The sequence below is a fragment of the Salvia splendens genome, chromosome 6 (assembly GCF_004379255.2).
Source record: "Salvia splendens isolate huo1 chromosome 6, SspV2, whole genome shotgun sequence".
NCBI classification, from domain to species: Eukaryota; Viridiplantae; Streptophyta; class Magnoliopsida; order Lamiales; family Lamiaceae; genus Salvia; species Salvia splendens.
In genome coordinates this window covers 7,945,586-7,967,532 of record NC_056037.1, presented here as the reverse complement: position 1 = coordinate 7,967,532, position 21,947 = coordinate 7,945,586, and the positions used below count along the sequence as shown (strand labels likewise).

The 21,947-nt window shown below is 37.7% G+C and overlaps 2 protein-coding genes across 2 annotated transcripts; both read right to left on the bottom strand.

Moving 5' to 3' along the window:
- Positions 1-1,563: 1,563 nt before the first annotated feature.
- Positions 1,564-3,401, bottom strand: LOC121808148 (cytochrome P450 710A11-like). Its single transcript, XM_042208521.1, has one exon. The coding sequence runs from the start codon at positions 3,333-3,335 to the stop codon at positions 1,836-1,838; it is 1,500 nt and encodes a 499-aa protein (XP_042064455.1). The 5' UTR covers positions 3,336-3,401; the 3' UTR covers positions 1,564-1,835.
- Positions 3,402-11,599: 8,198 nt separating this feature from the next.
- LOC121808160 lies at positions 11,600-14,584 on the bottom strand. The gene is made up of 3 exons (XM_042208536.1): positions 14,403-14,584; positions 12,368-12,868; positions 11,600-12,306 (listed from the first exon to the last, which is right to left on the bottom strand). The coding sequence occupies exons 1-3, from the start codon at positions 14,485-14,487 to the stop codon at positions 11,726-11,728; spliced, it is 1,167 nt and encodes a 388-aa protein (XP_042064470.1). The 5' UTR covers positions 14,488-14,584; the 3' UTR covers positions 11,600-11,725.
- Positions 14,585-21,947: the final 7,363 nt, after the last annotated feature.

Sequence of the window (21,947 nt, the reverse complement as noted above, 5' to 3'; positions counted from 1 at the left end):
TCGCTGGGCGGCTGCAATAGACCGCCTAGCGCCGGCGCTCGGCTAGGCGGTGCGCTAGGCTATTGTGGATGCTCTAAAAAAGGGAGTATTAACAAATACTAACACGTACTGTGTACGCATTAATTTATTACTCCCGATTTAGCCAGCAATAGCAAGTTAAGTACTTGACCCCAAAATTCTCCTTATTTTACATTGTTCTTATTTTATCACCACCTTGCAATAGCATGCGCTTTATATTTAGCTAGCAATAATTGAAATATTATTGTTATAATTTAACTTTTTTACTTTTTAAATTTGTATTAAAATTCATATCATTTAATAAAATTATTTTTTATGGTCTGATATAGTATGGAACTACCCAAAAAGCATTACATACTATACTCCTTACATCCATCCTACTCCAAGTAGAGCATTTTATATTCAGTGCGAGAACTTAGGTAAATTATTTAATAAATTAAATAAAAAAAATAAAATAAGAGTATTAATAGAATAGAAATAATGATATTGTAATTTTAGAAAATGTATCAAAATAAAACACTCCTGCCAATCCAAAGTCCGCGTCATCAGCCTTAAGCCGAAGGGGTCCCGCAACCGTACATATAAGATGCTCCGCACTCACTTTGACCGAGTCGATAGAGAGGTCAAACGATTCTGCGTCATCCACAAGAATGAAGCGGCTCATTACCAAAGCGGAGCCACGGGAGCCGACATTCTGAGGTTGGCTTTGCGGGTCTACTACGACGACACCGGCAAACAATTTAAATATGTCGATGTTTGGGAGGTCGTCATGGACGAGGAAAGGTGGGCCGGCGGTGTGCGGTCCAACACGGGCTCGACCTCGAAGCGCACGAAGCACACGGCGAGTGGCCAATACTCGTTTGGTGAGGGCGGTTCGGGCAGCGGGGCACAAGAGTTTGCCTCGCAGGAGGTCCTCCCGTGGGCGCCGTCGGCCGCAAGGGAGAAATGCGGCGAAGGCAGCTAGAGGGAGGAGGGGTCGAGCCGAATCAAGCCAGGCAGGCTCGGGGGGACCCCCAACTCCCTTATGGCCATGTACATGACCGCCACAATGGCGGACACTTCCCGCATGACGCCCGCCCAATACCAAGCCTGACTTAACGGAATTACGTTTATGGCAGCACAACTTGGCATTCCGCCTCCTCACGGCTTCAGTGCACCTCCACCGCCTTCAGGGGATGATTCGCCAGCGGAGTAGTTTTTTTTTTATTTTCTATAAAATTGTATTTAAATTATGTCATTTTTATTTTTTTGGATTTGAATTATGTCTTTTTTTATTTTTTTTGAATTTTAAGTTGTATTTTTATTTTATGTTGTAATTTTATTTTATTTTTAATGAAGTATTTTTTTAATTGAATTTGGTTGGAAATAAAAATAAAAAATGAAATTGAATGAATAGTAATTTAAGGGACGGTTAAGGGAAAGAAGGTTGTAGGTTCCGTTCCTTAGTTAAGTGATAGAGTAAAAAAGTACAGTGGGACCCGCGAATGGTAATTTAAGGGACGGTTTAGTGACATTGTTGTGGATGGCCTACCTAAGTAGTAGTAATTCCTAAACAATAAATTTCCTGCTTGGATTCCATTGAATAAAAATTGAAAAATTAAATTATGAGCTGACAATATAATGACAATTACAATAACAATATCAATAACAATAACAATAACAATAACAGACCCCTCAACGAACACCCTGAATATTTGCCACCCAATCAAATCACCCAATAAATTAATCAACCGAAAACATAATTTTAAATATTTTTTGTTTTTTTCCAAAGATAATCTAACCCCCACATCTCTTAAAAATAAGGGCATTCCCGTCAGTCAATACGAAGGCGGGAATATTCCACTGCATCGCGGCAACAGGAAAACCCTGCAATCATCTTTCGGCACAATTGTTGGAACATAAGCGATCTCATCACAGCCGTCGGATCTATCCCTTTTGAAATCAATCATAGAAGTGAATATCGCGATGAATAACATCAGATGATTGATCGCGTACCTCTGCCCCACACACTGGTGGGCCCCGGACCCGAACGCTAAAAAGTTCTTCTTATAAACCCGGTCCTCCTGCCTGTGCTCCATGAACCGGTCCGGATCGAACTTCTCCGGTTCGGTGAATCCCTGAAAAGATGAGTCGAAGACAGAGGGAAACACGATTGTGCCCTTCGGCACGGTGTAATTCTCAGTCAATGGAAAGTCAACGCCGGCGATGTGCGGCACCATCGTCGCTGGCGCTCTGATCCTCACGACCTCACGCGCCACCGCTTCAATGAACTTCATCTCGCGGAGCTGGTCGCCAGTGATCACGGCGCTGCTCTCCGGCGACCAGTGCGACGAGACCTCCTCTCTCACTCGCGCGAGTACCTGCGGATGCGAGTCGAGCAGCGCCACCGCCCAAAGCAGCGAGGAAGTGGAGGCGTCCTGCGCGGCGAAGAGGAAATCGAAGAGGTGACCGCCGATTTCGCGGTGGCTGCACTCGTACTCCTTCTCCGCCGCTAACCGCAGATTCTCCTGCATCCAGAAATCGATCAAACACGACGGCTCCTCCTCCTCCGCCTCCATCCGCTGCTCACTCGCCGCCGCACAGGCTCCGAGCGTCTCAATCAGCCTCCCAACCGCAAGTCGCGCGTTGCGGAAGGCGAATCCAGGAAGATCGATCGGCAGCTTCATCAATCCAACGTTAAAATAGTTGTAATCGACGTTAAACCGCTCCCGCGCGGATTCATCGAGATAAGGTCCGACGAAAACCGTCTGCGACGTCTCGAGATTCATATCTCGGCACAAAATCCGGAGCGGCACCGATTTATCCGGCTGCGATTGACGCAGCCAGCGCGTCAAATGCTGGATAATAATCCGCTGCTGAATATCGGTGTAAATGTAGAGCGCTTTGGGAGTGAAATTAGGCGCGATTTGACGACGGAGATCCTTGTGATCCCGGCCGAACATGTAAATCAGATTGTGCTCGCCGAAGAGCTTCTTTCCGAAGGGGTGGCCGACGAGGTGGAAGGCGTCGGGGCGGACATTGGCGAAGATTTTGTGCGAGAGGTCGGAGCTGTAGACGTAGAGGATGTAGCGGCCGATGATGTAGTTGGCGGAGATTCCGATGGAGGTGGATTTGGCGTAGGCGGATTGGCGGTTCCAGAAACTGGTGGGATCGGCGACGAGGGAGATGGAGTTGCCGAGGAAGGGGAGGACGAGGGAGGGGCCGGGGAGGAAACGCTTCTTTTTAAGGTAGGAGAGCTGCTCGAGGAAGAGGAGGAGAGCGACAATGGAGATTATGTGAGGGAAGAAGGGGGTTATCGAGCTCCAGCTGAGCTCCATTTTTTATTCCTCTCTCGCTCTTCAAATGCTTAAATGTTTGTTTGAAGATTGAATTAGTTGGCGAGATTAGCGATATAGAGGGGGAAACTGAAACAGAGTTTCCACGGAATTGTTTTTATAGTGTCCACCGTTTTGGATAATCAACTTTTGTGTTAGGAGCATCCACAATAGTAATAGGCCAGCTATATGCTAGCCACAAACTCTTTCTACTGCATCATCAGGACAAACAACTGGACAAACAATAGGCTAGACACCATAAATAAAATTATACAAAACAAATAATTAACAATCACATAAAATACGGAATTACATTTACGACACCGATACAGGAAAATTCAATAATAATATTTAAATTTAAAAAGTACATTAATTAAAAAAACTACATTAATTAAAAAAAATCTAACTACGTGCAATCCTCCGCGCCCACAACTCTTCAATTAAATCCTTTTGGAGTCGAATATGAGCATCCACTTGGCGCATGTCGGCATGTGCCTTGAGGCGGCCGACTTCATCGTGAGGTACCCCCTTCGTACGTGGGGGTAGCCACATCGTGGCTTGGGCAGGCATCATTAGCATCGTCATTGGCCTAACTAGTCAGTTGTATACCTTCATCTTCGACAATCATGTTGTGCAGGATAATACATGCATACATTATATCAGCAATGTAGTCGACATGCCACAAACGCGTTGGACCCCTAATTGCCGCCCATCGAGACTGGAACGCACCAAATGCGCGCTCCACGTCCTTGCGCGCCGACTCCTACCGTTCCGCAAAGTAGGTCTTCCTCTCATCTGATGCGCATGTGATCGTATTCACAAAGACGAGCCACCTAGGGTATATCAAATCCGCCAAGTAGTAGCCCATATAATGCTGGTTCCCGTTGGCGATAAAACTGATGGCCGGACCGACGCCCTAGCACTGCTCGTTGAAAAGGGGCGACGAGTTGAGGACGTTGAGGTCATTGTTCAACCCGGCTACCCCAAAATATGCATGCCAAATCCACAATCGGTAATCAGTTACGGCCTCGAGGATCATCGTGGGATTCTTTCCCTTGTAGCCGGTCGTGTAGAACCCTTTCCAGGCAGCGGGGCAGTTCTTCCACTCCCCGTGCATCTGCATCAGATCCTGACACTCCGCAGGGGTAGGGCTTCGAAGATACTGATCATGGAATATTTCAATGACGCCCTCACAAAAATACCTCAAACAATCCAGGGCAGTCGTCTCACCGATGTGGAGGTACTCGTCCCACATGTCTGTCGCGCCTCCGTAGGCTAACTGCCTGATTGCCGCAATGCACTTTTGTATAGGTGTGTGGCCGGGTCTGCCAGTCGTATCGTACCTGAACCCGAAACACAAATATCGACGCTCCAAAGCATCAACGATATGCATAAACACTGCCCTGCGCATCCTAAAACGCCGAATGAAAATAGGCGCCCCCAACCGCGGCTCCTCCGCAAAGTAGTCTTCATATAACCGCTGATGTGCAGCTACGTGATCCCGATCAATCACTGCTCGTCGGTGGACAACGGGTGGAGGTCGAGGTACCGCCGGCTGCAAGGCCCTTTGTATCAACCGGTTTATCTCGCGGGACGTATAGGCCTCCAACTCTTCGTTCATTTGCCGTTCGTACTCCTCAGCATCCCCAGCACTACCACCACTACTACCACCCGCGTTACTCATTTCACGTTGTTGCTCTTGTACAGAAATTAAGGTGGAGAGAAAACTCATTAAAACAAGTGGTGTGAATGAAAATGACGTGCAAATCGAGTATATATAGTGTTTTGAAAAATTAAAATATATATATATATATATTGAGCTGGCCGATCTCTCGCCGATCGGGATCCTGCAATGGCGGCCAGCCGACTGGCGAGCGGATCGGCCAGCGCCCGAAAATCGACGTCGGGTCGCCGATTTTTTTGCCGAAATGGCGCTCGCCGGTTCTAATGGTTCGGCGAGCGGACCGGCCAGCGCCGGGAATCGGCTAGCCTGTCCGCTCACCGCCATTGGAGATAGCTCTAATAAAATACTGCTCCATATTTTATTTATTTATTATGAAGTGAAAATAGTACTACTAACCCCTAGTATAAACACAAAAAATTAACTCCTTAATTTTATACTCCCTCCGTCTATAATAGTAGAAGCATTTCTAATACTAAGTATTTAATTAATCTAAGAGCATCACAACCGTGCTCTTGCCAGCGGCACGGTTGTGGGCCCGGGCGGTACTATTCATGCCTGCTCTCTGGCAAGAGCACAACACCCACAACTGTGCTCTTCCGCAAGGACGAGCACAATTAATTTAAAATTCAATTAAACAATAACATTTCCATAATATTAAAATTCATTTAAAAACCACAATAAATATTACAAATGACAAATAAAATTAAACATTACATAATTAAAATCCTAAAAATGAAAAATTACATAATTAAAATCCTAAAAATTAAAAATTACATAATTAAAATCCTAAAAATTAAAAAAACCACGATGTTGTTCGTAGTATTGTTGTTCTTCGCGCTCCGCTTCCGCCATGAGATGAGTGAAATCCATTTGATGTTTTGAGTGAAGGTTGAATGTGTTGATAGTTTGTATAAGAATTATGAATGAGAGATGAATGAGAGATGAATTGATGTGATAAATGAGTGATGAATGTGTATATTTATAGATGATTTTGGGAAAAAAAATAAAAAAAAATCAGAAAAAACGGGAAAAAAACGGCCATATTTTTGGGATTTGGAAAATATTTTTTTTTATTTTTAGCATTATTTATAATTAAATACCGATTTAAAAAAAAAAGTTTGAATGCAACGGCTACGCCGTTGCCCAATCATGTGCCGCCACGTGTGTGTCCGCTGGCACGGACGTGCTCGATACATCGAGCAGCGCCGTGCCAGCGGCGCGAGCGCAGCGGCGGCGGTTGGCGTCCGTGCCAGCGGCGCGGACGGCGGTGGCGACGGACGCCACCGCTGCGCATGCTCTAATGTTGTTATAATATATAGGATAAAAGTAGAAAGTGATCGTCAGTGCATGAACAAGGAGTGACTACTAAGAGTGAATATATCGAAACATATCATTAAAAGATGGATTATGAGAATAGTCACATATGTGACTGTCACTGCAGATTCAGTGAGATCTTAATAGATTTGATAGATGCTACTAGTCCAACAAGGTGCATATTCTTTTCTAAAGCACGTCTCACAACAACTCAAATGTTTTAAAAGTGTTTAGCTTAGGAAAATTTTGAGAGGTGACCCACTAGAAGCGTTTTTACAGTGTCGAGCGTGCAAGTGAAAATAAAGCATACTGGAAAGATTTATATTGGCTTTTGGCACAACCGTCAATCGAAGAATTGGGTCGTTACAATTGTAATTTGATTAACATGTTTAATGTTCACATCGTTGATAAATTTCCTGGTTCGAATTTGCATAGAATCAAATTAATATTTGAGATTACATTGCAGACTAAAGAATATTAAGTCAGCAATATCTTCATTGTTTATCTAACTTTCGGTTGTGTGTTTCAATTACTTAAACTTCAGGTAGTTTAGTAACCAAAACTCAAACTTCTAGTCGATCACGATTAAAACATCATTACAAGATTAATGCTTAACCATGCTTTCAATCTAATTTATACAAACTTAGATTTACATAATTAAAAAGATATTCCACTTGATAACAACAAAATTTATAAATTATGCATTCAAATATGTATAAAATCCTAACAAATCAACTAAATCACAGATAAACTTTAAAGTTATACTTAACCCACTTTAACTTTCAAGTTTTTTCTTGACCATGAATTATGTACAACCAAACCGAACAAGTAGTTATAATGGTCTTAGTCGGTCGATCGATAAATGATACAAATCTAATAAGACTTGACACTAACCTATTAATTTCATGCATGCTTGTATTGAAATCCAGTGAGATCCAACTATACTAGTGGTGGTTGAAATAAGACTTGATAATGTGACAGCTAAAAAATGAAGGTGTGACGAAAACGTGGCTGAATTTGAGACAATCGATATGTATGCTCCTAAAAAGTGCTACTTCCTCTGTCTCAATTAAGTTGATACAAAACTTTTGGGCACAGAGATTAAGAAATTGTGTTGAAAAAATAGGTGACGAAAAAAAGTAAGAGTGGTTGAATGTTTTATTTTTAGTCAAAAAAGTAAATGACTCAACTTAGTTGGAACATCCATAAAGACTTACGACTTAACTTAGTTGGGACGGAGGAAGTATAAAATTTTGAAAAACGTAAAAATCAATTATTCTTATTAATGTTAAAATTATTATCTTCATTCACAAAATATAATTTTAATAGTGAATAATACAAGTTTTAATATAAAATTAGTAAAGTATAGAATGACAAGGAAAAAAAATACAAGTTAGAATAATATTATTAATGAAAAATAGTATTAACCTCATTAAAAAGAAAATACATACCATAAATGAATAGAAACTGATCTGGATATACGAACCAGAATGAACAAATATGTCTGTTCTCGTGAAATAAGTAAGTTATAAATTATTTTAAATAGTTGTGAAATTTTGTTGCATTGCATTGTGTAATTTAGGAAGTCTGGTTTTTATATTAATGCGAATATATTGTATCAATAATAAGACCCAAATTTCCTAAGAAAAGGCGGCCACGAGATGAATTAGTTTACTAACTAAATAATCTTACTTACTTTAGGAAAAAGCTAGTGAAGATAAATAATCTTATTGGTAATTTAGGATTTTAATTTTTAATATCTAATACAGTATTTTATTTCATTTGTTTTGTTCGATAAATACATTCTCAAATGAGAAAAATGAGTTATATACTTAGGCGTGTTCGATTGGCAAGATTAAATCTCATGATTAAATATGTATCATGTTTGGTTCATAAGATTGAACCCTTCAACTTAATCCTAGATGGATAGTCTCATAATAATTAGTCATAGCCTCCCCCTCCAACTAAAATAATCCCACAACTTAATCCTAGATGGATAGTCTCATGATATTAGTCATGGCAACGAATGTCACCTTATACTCTCTACATCCACAGGCCAATTAATAATCATGTTTTTATTTTATTTTATTTTAATAGTAATACTCCGTATATATTGTATTTCATTAATTAAACCTTATTCTCTATTAGTTTCTCTTCCAATATTTTTCATAATATTTTCGCATAAAAAATTTATATCTTCGGCTAACAAGATTATTGATAGAATATGATAGAAGATGGATAGAGATGATAATTTATGGAGTATATAAAATGTTATTGAATGTGGTGCGAGTTGGCCTGACTCCCAGCTGGGCATGTGTTGGCTTCTTATTTTGTTCAATTGGAGTATATTTTTGTTCATATTAACGAATTTAGAATGAGGAAAAACATGTGAAATAAGATAAAATCCACGTAGGAAATCAACGTGGTGTAGCGTATATGATATACTCTTTGTTGTCGTGAAAATGTAACGTGTATAATGTGAAAATGACAATAATGTTCTATAATTAAATTGTTGTGATTTTTTTATAGTAACGGAGTAATATTTATTTACAGTATACTTTAAAGAATTAGGTATATAAGTACAATTGTAATTCAATCTTCATATAAATTTAAAAGAGGGCGATTTCACCATTGTTTCAACTTTTTTATAGTAACCGATTAGGAATAGAAAATGTAACGTGTATAATGTTTGTAGACATAATTTATGAAATTGAAATGTATCCATACGTGACACAATTATGAAATTTGAATTATAAGATTTCGTTTGGGTTGTAGGATATCCAGGAAGAGAATAACTTATGAATTGTGAATATATCCAGATTTGGTTGTAGGATGTCCACTTAATATGTTAGTTACAAGTCATTCTCACATAATATGACAAAACTTGATCAAATAAACGACATCAACATATATAAACTCTGGGAATTTCCCTCAATAAATCCCCCCTACTTGAAAAATAAGTATTGCTCCTACTATATATGTAGCGTTTGAACATTGAGTTGTTTTATTTTTTTTTCTTAAATTTGTGCTTAAGATAACTAATGCCCAAATGCAATGTGTAGAACATGATTCAATTTTGTAATCAAAACACATGATATGCATTGTGGTGCATAACCGTATCACACATTGTTAAAATTCTTAATATCTTGTCTCATATCGACTTGATAACGATCCTAGCTCACCTATAAAAGTATGAATAACCTTCCCCCTTATAAGGCATTTTAAGGGGTGATTGACCCATTTCTAATACGCATTAAATTCGGTTTGACATTTTCTTGTGATTATCATTTTATTTCTGATATTATATGATGTTTTAAAACTGCCAAAATATCCTATGTTTACTTCATAAGCTCTATTGCATAGGTTGTCTGCGGATTAAATACACACTCAACTCAAACACAATCGCGTGGGCCATCACGTTTCCTACTATTTCCCCAGTTTCATAACCTCTAGGCTAGTTATTAGAAATATAAAAGAAAATGGCTAAAAAAAGTTAGTAAAATATAACTTTTTCCTTACTAAGGTACTTGTAGTATCTGTTTTTGGACCCTTTTTTTGTTTAGCAAAAACTTTATCTTTTATCGTACTTTACTCTCTTTTCACCTTTTTTACTCTATTCTCTCTCTTACTTTAATCTCTCAATTTTAACTTTCAACACATCAATTTCTTAAATGTCGTGTCCAAAATAAATAACAACTACCTTGGGACGTAAGGAATACTAATATACTCGTTTCGTCCCTTGAAAATAAAGACATAAGTTTTAATGTGAAATAGCTAAAATAAGAGAGAGATAAAAAGAAAAAAATGACTGAAATATTTATTGTGGAGATTGGGTCCTCCTCTCATTAAGAGAAGGAAACTTATAAAAAAATTAAGTGAACTAAACTAACCAAATGACAAAAAATGAGACTATTGTTTATAGAATAAGACTATTGTTTATGTGGAACAAACCAAATTGGAAAAAAATAGACTAGTGCTTATAGAATGAGATTGTTGTTTATAGTAAAATGTGAATGAAATGAGTGAAATAGTTACTCCATTATTATAGTAAAAGTGAAATAAATTTTTTATTATCATATAGATATGCCGAAAAAGAGACCTGGCTTATTAGTACAATGAACTGATTGTTTAAAAATATATATACTAGGTCCAGAGTCGAAAGTGTATTCAAAATTCGACAATCAATCCTAAATTTGGATGTAAAATATAATTCCTCCAGTTATAAAACTGCAGTGAGGCATTTAGGCGATTATGATGGAATATGAAAAAAGCGTGTTATATGTGAAGATTGAGATTGCGATTGAATATACAAGAAATCGTGCTTATATGTCAAAATCGACCAAAATAACAATTCATATAAGCAGAACTAATTGCAGTAAAATGATTCTCAAGTTGACAATTTCATAATCAAATCCTAAAGTGACATATTTAATCTGACGTTTACACTAAGTTTCCAAAAACAACTAATTGAGTTCTTATTCTTAATCAACATATTTACACACTAGGTTTCAAAGATATGTAATTGAGGAGGTTATATATGTATACAAGTATACTACACTTCAACTTCAAGAAGTAAGGCTTTATCGAGAATCTTCCAGTACTCTTAATTTTTTTTGGTTGAATCTCTCAATTTCGGTATGAATAAATTATTAATTACTCCTAAATAGGAAGAAATGCGACGTGTATATCAAATTGCTAACTTAACTTTTCAATGATTGAAACTATCATGTGTTAACATTGCTTCATGATGCTTATTGGTATTATATAGCATTCGCTGTGTGTTTTCTCAAATTGAATAACTACGAGTATTAAAAATATAATTATCCTTTTGTATTGAAATTATTATTCTATATTTATTATAGATAGCTGGACCTAATAAAGTTAATAAATTTAATTTGGTGTTATTTTCTATGCTTATGCTAGGTGGACCTGACCCCACTTTGAATTGTTACTCCTATAGGTCATAGGATCATAGGACATAAATATTAAGTAGTGGCTCCTGCTAGAATAATGAAGGGTTGTACTTAATGTTATTATAGTGTGAGTAATTAAAGAATGTTAGTTCCCTTACGTATCACTTCATTATTAAGAAACTAATTTAATCGACATGATCAGCTAGAATCAGCAATACAAATATGTTTCAACAGAATGAAATTGATGCATTGTTGGAGAGAGAGAGAGAAGGTGGATCTGTTTTCAAGGCCCAACAAATTCGGGCTCAATTATGTGCAAAACTTCAATTGGGCCGTCCAAACCTGAGCCCAACACAGAAACGAAAGCAGTTTCATTTCCATTACTTCAAACTTGAATAACACATCACAAACAAAATATGGAAGCTTGGTTTACCTATACTCCCAATTCCACATATTACAAACATAACACCCTCATTTCCAATCTACACCAACATCAAAACCATCAATAACATGAATCCCAACCCCCCAAACCTAGCCTTGCTCGATCCTGAAAGCTCAACTCTAACATCATCCACAACCGGGCCACACAATGAGCTCAAGTCATCAGTCCTCGTGTTGTAGTACACGCTGTAGAAGGCCACACGTGTCCTCTCCGCCTTGGACGTGAAGTTCACACTCGCGGTCTGGAAGGTGGAATTGGAGTCAGGAGTGTAATGTATGTTCTCAGCCTGATCACCGGCAAAAACCATCACCGCCAACGGCTGCTTGCAGGCATCTCCCCCCTGGCCCAACGAGAACGTCAGCCTATATGGCTTGTTAGGCTTGGTTTCCACCATCTGGGAGATTATCCCCTCCTTTCCCGAGAGCAACTCCACTGCTCGTTTGCCCCCAGGGACGGTAAAGTGGTTGGAGTCCACATAGCGCACGGCTCTGTTCGACTCCACCATCCAACCCGGTAGAGAGGATGTCTCCTCATCGAGATTGGTCGGGAGGAGGACGCCCAACGACTCGTTTCTAAACATCCACGGCCCCTCCTCGAAATCACCATTTACAACCGCGGTACCTGTGTATCAAAATGGTCATTTCCTACCACCTATTTTTATAAAAAAAATGATGAAACAAACCTTTGGGTCTATCCGGCACAAACAGCTTCTTGATGGCAATATCGTCGATGATGGGGCCACATGTGGGGTCATCCTCCATGCCGGGATTCCGAAACACGACCTGCGCCACTGCCTCCGCCGCTTGAAACGCCCAGGCGTAGGTGTCCCAACCTTGGATGCTGTACAACGTCTGGAGGTCGATGGTCTGCGATGCTGGGGGCACCGACACGTTCAAGGACTCGAGCTGGGCGCATGTGCGGGCGGCGCTGAACGTGACGGAGTAGAGGGCACCCTTCTCGACCGCCACCTCCTGGCTGATCTCGGCGTCATTCCCTAGCCGCACTGCATGGGCTCCCTGCGGCACGATCAGGATCATACCGCCCTGCTTCTGTCCCGACTCCACCACCTCCACCGTACCATTGGTCTTCCACCCGGGGATCGTGACGGGGCCGTCAGAGATCCCTGCCTCCGAGGAGAATCCGCCTGTTGGCGGGGTTTCGAAGTCTCCGTTCACTAGTTCCCCTGCAATTTTAAAATGAAGACACGAAATTACATTTTTTTTTTGTTTAGAAATGTTTCTAGTTTTTTCTAATCCTACTTCATCAATTTGTTCCACTTCCAATTTTGACATTTGTTATGAATATACTCCATATTTGATACTACTATAATTTGGAAATTGTATTCTTTATTTACCTTCATTTATTACTTAGTTAAAGGTTAGTTTGGTAAAAAAAATTAAGATAATTAGAAAACTGTAAAAAGTAAAAAATTAATATGCTCTAAAAAGCCCAACAAATGAATAGACCAATAATAAAAGACAAGAAAGTGCAATTCCTCTTTAGCCAATTTCAAGAAACCGCGTCTGTAAAAAATAAATAAAAAGAAAAGAGGCAAAAGAGAACAAAAAGGAATATAGGTTCATTTTCAACATTGGGAGCCCAATAATCGATAAAACTGTTGTTTTATTATCTAGATCTATCGTATGCATTCACATTGATTATCGAAAATAACATAAAGATGAGATACGTGTGCTTTCACATTGATTATCGAATTATTACATAAAATTTGCTTTAACGAAACTTGATTACATTTCTATAAAAAAGTTGAATACATATAATATTTTTAAAGTTTCGTCTACAATTGGGAATGTGAATAATTCAAATTCTCACTATAAATTTTTGCCAAAGTATTGGAAATATTAAAAGATAAAAGTACTGTTGACAATAATCCAGCAACTAAAAAAAGGAATAAAAAGCAAGCGCAGTGATGAGGATGAGGTTCTTTAATTTTCCTAACAACAATTATTGTATCTGTGTTTTAAAGCATAATCGAGATAAAGCAAAAGAATTTTATAAACAAACCAATTATACAATGCCCTCAAATAAAATACTAGCTATCAATTATACTACTAAATCCTCATTAAAAAAGAACGAATAATTCATAAATGATTAATACTAATAAATTAATAATACTATCTAATTAATGGCTTAGGGTTTAAACCATATAGTCACTATTTGCCATAGCGTGACCAAACATAATATAAAATGAATGCCACATACACATCTTTTTCCAAAATTATAATCCCTCACATATAATAACACTGCCTAATGCCTAACATATTAATATCCCCAACAACTTTTCTATATGAATTATGTACATCAACTTTCTAGCGGCACTAGTCAATTAGTTAGTACGACTGAGCTAGTGAAATTCTTACAAAAACCACGATACTTTCTTTTGTAGTATAGTGATTTGTGAAGCAATGTATGTGTACAACAGAAATTAATCCACAATAAATGTGAGAGTTGGGGCAAGAAACGTGAGGCACTGACTAGCATAATATGAATGGTAGAATTATTTAAGTGATTCATTCATATTGAATGCGTGAGTGAGGTAAATAATCATCAAACACATTCCCCTAAAACTTTTTTTATGCCACCCACCGCCTCTAAAAATTTGGCACACAGCACTAGACTTGTTTGAGGCATTTTAACAAACAGATGCGAGGCATTTTAACAAACAGATGTGCAGATCTTGGATTAGAGAGAGAGTGTACCGTCTTCAACCAGAGCAGCAGCTGAGAAAGCGAATAGTAATGCAAGTAGAGAGAGGCGGAAGCATAATGTAGAGCTGGGAACCATCTTATTATGATCTGTTTCCCTTTCTGTCGAAAGCAGAGGGAGTAGAGAGTGGGAAGAGAGAGATGGGGTGAGTGAATGGAATTGACACAGCAATTGTCCTTTTATCCGAGATTCGAGCTGCTTGCTGGAGTGGGCCATTTACAAAAGTATACCAACAAAATGTACTCCCTCCTGTCATGAATACCGGGAGAGTTTTGACTCCACAAATTTTAAGAAATTTTATATAAATTTGATTGAAAAGATTAGTGTAAGGTGAATCTTACTTTTATATGTATATACTCCCTTCGTTTTTTATAGTTGTAAAATTTTTTGCACAGAGTTTAAGAAATGAATGTTGAATGTGTTAAATAAATAGATTAAAAAGTAAGAGAGGGAAAAAAGTAGAGAGAATAAAATATAAAGTGAATAAATAGAGAGAATAAAGTATGAGAGTAAAGTAAATGATGGAATAAAGTAAAAGTGATCAGATGTTTTGTCTTTTGTTAAAAAGGAAATGACTCAACTTTGTTGGGACAAACTAAAAAGGAATAGGACTCAACTTTCTTGTGACAGTGGGAGTACTATATAGAGAAATGACTCAATTACGAGGGAATTTCCCAAAATGGAAAAATGACTCAACTATGGAGAAACGAAGGGAGTATATTTTTTTTCATAATAGATGATACACTTATCTAAAGACACTGGATTTTAGGAAATATTATTTTATGTGTTAATTGGAGAGACAAAATCTGATAGATTTTTTTATAAAAAAAATAAATGATATCTTTTGTCAGATAGATTAAAATGGAAAGCGTTCTATTATAGGACAGTGAGAGTACTAGTTTTATGCTTCCTTCGTCCCAAAAAAATATAAACTTGTGTATATGACTCGGATTTTAGTGTGCAATTAGTAAAGTAAAAGAGAAACTATGAAAATGTAAGAAACCGATATGGAAAGGTAATAAAAGTATTGTTAATGGATTGTGGGGTTCACATTTAGTGGCTTGTAGTTGGTTTAAAACTTTTAATATTTAGACTATGTGTGATTTTGCAACTGCCTAAAATGATAAAACTAATCTATTTTTTGGAGATGGAGATAGTAATAAAATGTGAGTGAAATAAAGTTAGTGAAGTGTAGGACCATTGCCAAAAGTAGCAAAAAGCAAATGAGAAGTTTATTGGTGGACAAACGAAAATGATAACATGTCCAGAGCCTTTGTCCTAGCGGCAATGAACTTAGATATTATTGTATGAGGTGCCGAGTTCGAATCCTCTTGGCATCAGTTGTAATTTCCTGGGACAAAGTAATTTTGTTATATTATTATATTCATATAAATTTTAAGATTAATTTGAATTTTCATATGACTAATTCAATATGTATGACTCTCTTTCAATTGTCCAATTAAAATTATCCAATTAAAGTTATTCAATAAAGATTAAAATTTAAGCTAAAGTGTATTTAATTTGTTATGAAAATTAGTGTAGGTATCATATAAGATTTTCTATTTGTCGAGAGACCGAATATAAAATAAAGTGTTTTATATTTATATAAATGAAGCATACGATTATGGTCTCCATACCTCAAAAGAACGATTTGATATCTCCGTATTCTCTCTACAGACTATTATGAAAAACGTCTCTGATCATTTGGAAGATCCATAACCACCACAAAGCAATTCCACAATCAATTCAACATAGATTAAGGTACGCTTATGCTCTATAATTTCTATTCTTCTAAGTTGTTCTTGGTTAATTATTACATAAAGCTTTATGTAATTATTTATTTAATTTCTCATAACGCATAATGCTAGTGTTCTAGAATTATACTCTCATCTTGTAATTATTTGCTTATGTAACAACCTCCATTGTGGTTGCTAGGGACTAGGGAGCGGCATAACTTTAAGTCACAAAACCTTGTTCGCTTAAGGAAGGAGATTTACCGTTCAAACTATACTATTTCGAGTTAAGATAAAGTGGATATTCCCGACTCTTAAAGTCCATATTCATACACTACCAGCACTTCTTTAAATTACTCTACTAAATTTGAATCTTTAACAAAAATTAAAATTATTCTATTTATAAAAAGTTCTCATTATCCGGATCGGGGTAGCCTCTTCGGCCAGCCAGCGTCGACGCCTGCCCGGAATTTCTCCGACTCGTTGAGCACAACGTAGCAGTTCCAGTAGGTGAACTCATAGTACTTCTTATCCGGATCGGGGTAGGCTCTTTCCGCAATCCTCCTGCAGTCTTCCTCTGTTTGGCCACTGGTCTGCATGCGGAGGGCGTTGGCGTACAAACCCGAAAATCGAGAGACGCCAGCCCTGATTCGGTCCCAGCACTTCCGGACCTCCTCCCCGGTGCACGGTCTCCCTTCAGGGCAAAATGCCCTGTAGGCTGCAGCTATCTTCGCCCACAAGTTGACGATCCTCTGGTTGTTTGAAACGAGAGGATCGTCGCAAACACTCACCCACGCCTTGGCAACCGCAACGTTCTCCGCGTCCGTCCACTTCCTCCGGCCCCGGATTTCGGCGCGGGGCTGCGACGACTCGCCGACCTTCTTCGCCTTGCCCTTCTTCTTACCCCGCCCTACTCCCTGGCTTTGAATGAGAGTTTCAGAAACGTCGTTAATATCAAAACCCAAGTCCGCTAAGGAGAAGGTCTCCGAATACTGTGCATCCGTTGGGGTCGATGTGTGCGAAGAACCGGTGGAAAAATCAAAAGTCGGCCGATAGGCGTTGTCCCCCCCGTGCGTCGCCTGCGACTGTGGAATCATATGTTGCGCCGGTGGCATCATCTGCTGCGCCGGTGGCTGCATGCCGGGTGCCCACCCCGGCATCATCTGCATAGGGGGCTGCATGCCGGGTGCCCACCCCGGAATCATCTGCTGCCACGGGTACACGTTGTAGTACCCGCTCATTGGAGGCCAACCACCTCCCCCAGGAGCCGGGGAAGTATGGGACCCTGCCCCGGGAGTCGGGGGCGTCTGAGACCCTACACCGGGAGCCGGGGGAGTCTGAGACCATCCCCCGGGATTAACTGGAGTACCTTCGTAGTTGTTCTCCATTGCTCGTTATTGATCTTGTACAGAAAGTAAGGTAGAGAGAGAGTACTCGTTAAAACAAGTGGTGCGAATGAAAATGAGGTTCAACGCGCGTATATATTGTGTTTTGCGAAAAAAAAAAAAAAATATTTAAATCCGACGCCGGTTTGGCGCCGATCCGGGAGCCACAATGGCGCCCGTGAGGATCGGCGTGGGAACCGGCGTCAGCGCGGGAATCGGCATGGCGACGCCGATTTTGACGCCGATTTCGCCCACGCCGGTTCCAATGGTTCGGCGTCAAACCGGCGTGGGCGAAAAATCGGCGCTCCGGTGGTGACGCCGACCATTGGAGATGCTCTTATAATTCGGATTGTATCGGCTTGTTTGGCGGGCCCCACAGCCGCGTAGTGTTTTTGGGATGCTACAAATCACGTTTATAACTTTAGGAATTTTGATTAAAGTGGTCAGGAATAACCATGATTACTTGACTTTATATTATGAATAACTAAAAGTTTATTATATTTCATTTTAAAACAATTTTCTTACTGATATTTCACCTATAAATAAATGAATTACAAGTGTTTTCAAAATTGGACATGGATTTAAAAATTGAGTACGAATATCTAAACTACCTACATTTTGTTGCAGGACTGAAATTCCTTCAACACACCAACACTTCACGGATCAATTCTGTCTAGCAAATTTTGGTATCCATGTCCGTTTTAATTTAGAGATCATTTTCAGCCAGTGATAAATTCAAATCAATTAAAAGTTCACATATTGTGTGACAATTTTTAAAGTCATGCATAATATAATAACAAGATATATGTCGATATTTAGAGACCAGTAACATTTCTTCATCTAAGAGCATCCTCATCCGTACTCTTGTCAACGAGCTCGGATGTGGGCCCGGACCCACTTTTACTCCATGCTCTTAGGCAAGAGCACAACACCCACACCCGTGCTCTTTCGCAAGGACAAGCTCAAGGGTCTCACTATTCTATTATTCAATTTAAATAAAAATATTTCCACAAAATTAAAATGCATTAAAAATATCCGGAATATTATTACAAATTACAAAAAAATTAAAAAATACATAATTAAAATCCTAAAAATTAAAAAGTACATAATTAAAATCCTAAAATTAAAAATTACATAATTAAATTCATAAAATTAAAAAAATCCACTACTCGTGACCGAATTTCGCCCAAATGTGTTCGATTAGGTCTTCTTGTAGCTCAATATGAGCTCGGGTATCGCGCATTGTGTTCTTCACGCTCCGCTTCTGCAATGAGATTGACGAAATCCATTTGAGAGGGTTTGAGTGAGAGAGGAGGATGTAAATAAGTTGTATGAAAAAATATGAATGAGAGATGAATGTGAGATGATTTGATGTGAAAAATGGATGATAAATGTGTGTATTTATAGATGATATTTTGGGAATAAAAAAATCAAAAAAATTCCGGAAAACAGTAAAAAAAAGGTCATATTTTTGGGTATCTGATTTTTTTTAATTTTTGGTATTATTTTCAATTAAAAAAAAAATTCCAACGGAAATGCCGTTGGCCAATCAGAACGCGTCACGTTAGCTGCTCGCTGACACGGACGTGCTCGATGTATCGAGCAGCGCCGCTCCAGTGGCAAGAGCGCAGCGACGAGCAGACGGTGCCGCACCGCTAGCACGGACGGATGAACGGATGTCCACTCACCGCTGCGAATGCTCTTAAGATTCTCTAGTCCAGCCAATCTGTCCAAGCCCAAAATATACTAACACTAGTAGTAAAAAAGTAACTTAAAGAAAAGTAGGACTTCCTTTATCCCATGTGTCCAATCCCAAAATATACTAACACTAGTAGTAAAAAAGTAACTTAAAGAAAAGTAGGACTTCCTTTATCCCATTCTTAATGACATTTTTTTAAAAAGATGTCTCACTCTCCATCTCTTACTTTATTCTTTTCATTTTATTTATAAAACAAATTACATAAAATTTCTGTACTGAATTAAAAATACTGCACTGAATGAGACGGGAGAGTAGTAGATTTTTAGAGCAGATTTATACTTCTTATTATGTAACAAAAATTGAATAACGGAATAGACACATTTAATACTAGGCCATAAGAGTCATGACTGAACCAAGATAATTGAAATATATTATTGATGCCTGTTTTGTACCGTGTTTGGAGGACTACTTGTCATGTCGATATGAACCTGAATGACAGGAAAATAAATAAATAAATTGGAGTGTCGATTGCCCTCAATAGGGAGTAGCAATTTTCACTCTTAAATAAATGATGTTCTCTATTTATGGATGAGGGGAGGAGAGGCAACGTGGAGTAATATTGTTCAAGAAATCAGTGTAAGATCGAAGAAAATGTGCAACAATAAAATTTTTTTGGATATCTCGTTGATAGCCAGTTGGTGGATCAAAAATTTGGTCGATAAAAAAAATACTCCCTCCGCCCCATTACATATGCAGTATTTGAGAATCAACACATATTTTTATATAGTGTTGTTTTGTAAGTTAATGAAAAGAGAGTAAAATAAAAAAGATAAAAAAGTAGAGATAGAGATATTTTCATATTAGGAAACGTTTCATTTTTAATGGGACAATCCAAAAAGAAAAACGTTTCATTTTTAATGGGACAATCCAAAAAGGAAAACGTTTCATTTTTAATGGGTCAGAAGGAGTACTATAATACTACATAGTTTGGATATCTCGTAGATATCAAAATGTATTTTTACCTATTAATTAATAGGAAAATTGTCTGTAAAGTCATGAATTTTCAAAATAATTTGGTTTTCTCCGTGAACTTTAAATGTTGCATGAAAAGTCATGAACTTTACTGGATTGTGTAAATTTCTCATCCGACTCGACCCGATAGATTTCCGACACAAACTTATCCTACGTGGCGCACCTGAGGCGTGACTTGGCAAATGGCAAATTTAGGGTTCAATTCGAATTGTGGAATTAATGCTACTTTTATGCTGAATTTGATTTTTGGAATTCGATCGGTATGATTTGTATGCTGAATTCGATTTGTATGTTTTCATTTGTGCTATTTATATGTTTGTGATAATTTCAGAGTTAGAGATTGCAACGATAGAAGAGAAACAATCAGAATTAGTGGAGTTGTCAAGTCACGCCTCCAGCGCGCCACGTAGTATAAGTTTGTGTCGAAAATCTATCGGGTCGGGTCGGATGAGAAATTTACACAATCCGGTAAAATTCATGACTTTTCATGCAACATTTAAAGTTCACGGGAAAAACCAAACTATTTTGAAAGTTCATGACTTTATAGGCAATTTGTCCTTAATTAATTAAAAACATGTTTGTTATTTTGTGCCAAAAATAAATAATTATAATGTGAAATAGAGTGTCAAAACATTTTGAAATTAAATAATCAATGTAGGAATATTTATTGTGATGATATTATGAATGTACGTAATCAGTAATCATGATTTTCAATATAAAGTATAGTACTCCAATTTAGAGCACGGATGATTTCGTAGCCCACATTATCGTAATAATGTCTTTTGTTAGGTTAATTATAGGCGATCTATATACGTATATGAGTGTATCTGTCATAATAAAATATTGCTAAATGGACCAAGAAATAAATATTGGGCAAGTTTGCTAATGAATAACTAGGCGTAGGATATATTTTGAATCGTCATAATGCAATATGTTATGATTGTTCAAATATTAATGATTCAAATTAACATATTCATGTAATGATTGTCTCTATATTTTTTTCAGTTACAACAATGACATACTAAGGTTAATTAGTTGCACATTCATAAATACAAATATCAACAAAATTATAAATATATTATTGAAATATAAATATGAATTTGAATCTTGATCTATTCACATAGAGACATTCTCATATAGTACAAAAAATGGTTGTGCTTAGTAAAATAATCAACCAACTGTCGTGATTTTTGTATCACAAAAAAATTCGAAAATTTTGCACGATTACTCTTGCATATATTATTTTGTTTGTTTTTAATCATTATAAATATACTTTAAATATGATTTTGAATTTGAATAGGATCACTTATCTCACACCATATTAGGAGTGCCACTTTTTGTAAAGAAGTACAGATAAAATAAAAGTACATGGTATAAACTCTTTCAACGAGATGACTTAACTGATAAGAGTAACAATTTATGATCAAAAGATCATCCATTTGGTATCAAAGCTCTGGAAAAATTTAGGGTACAATAGATAACAATAATTTTAGGGTAATGCTATGTGGCAACGTTATGGCCAGCCATAAAAGGGTATTTAGGTCAATATATAGCATAAAAACAATAACTACTTAATTATGTTATTTAATGATCAAGTTTGTTTACACTATTACCCTTTGCTATTTGTTTTAAAGATGGAAGCATTATTTTTAAGTTTAAATTTAATTCATATATTTAGTAAAATTTGAA

Excerpts from the sequence above, each read along its gene's own strand:
- LOC121808148 (XM_042208521.1), bottom strand. The coding sequence starts at position 3,335 with ATGGAGCTCAGCTGGAGCTCGATAACCCCCTTCTTCCCTCACATAATC.
- LOC121808160 (XM_042208536.1), bottom strand. The coding sequence starts at position 14,487 with ATGGTTCCCAGCTCTACATTATGCTTCCGCCTCTCTCTACTTGCATTA. Across the intron at positions 12,869-14,402 it reads TGCTGCTCTGGTTGAAGACG|GGGAACTAGTGAACGGAGAC; the intron begins GTACACTCTCTC and ends TTAAAATTGCAG. Across the intron at positions 12,307-12,367 it reads TGTGCCGGATAGACCCAAAG|GTACCGCGGTTGTAAATGGT; the intron begins GTTTGTTTCATC and ends TTTGATACACAG.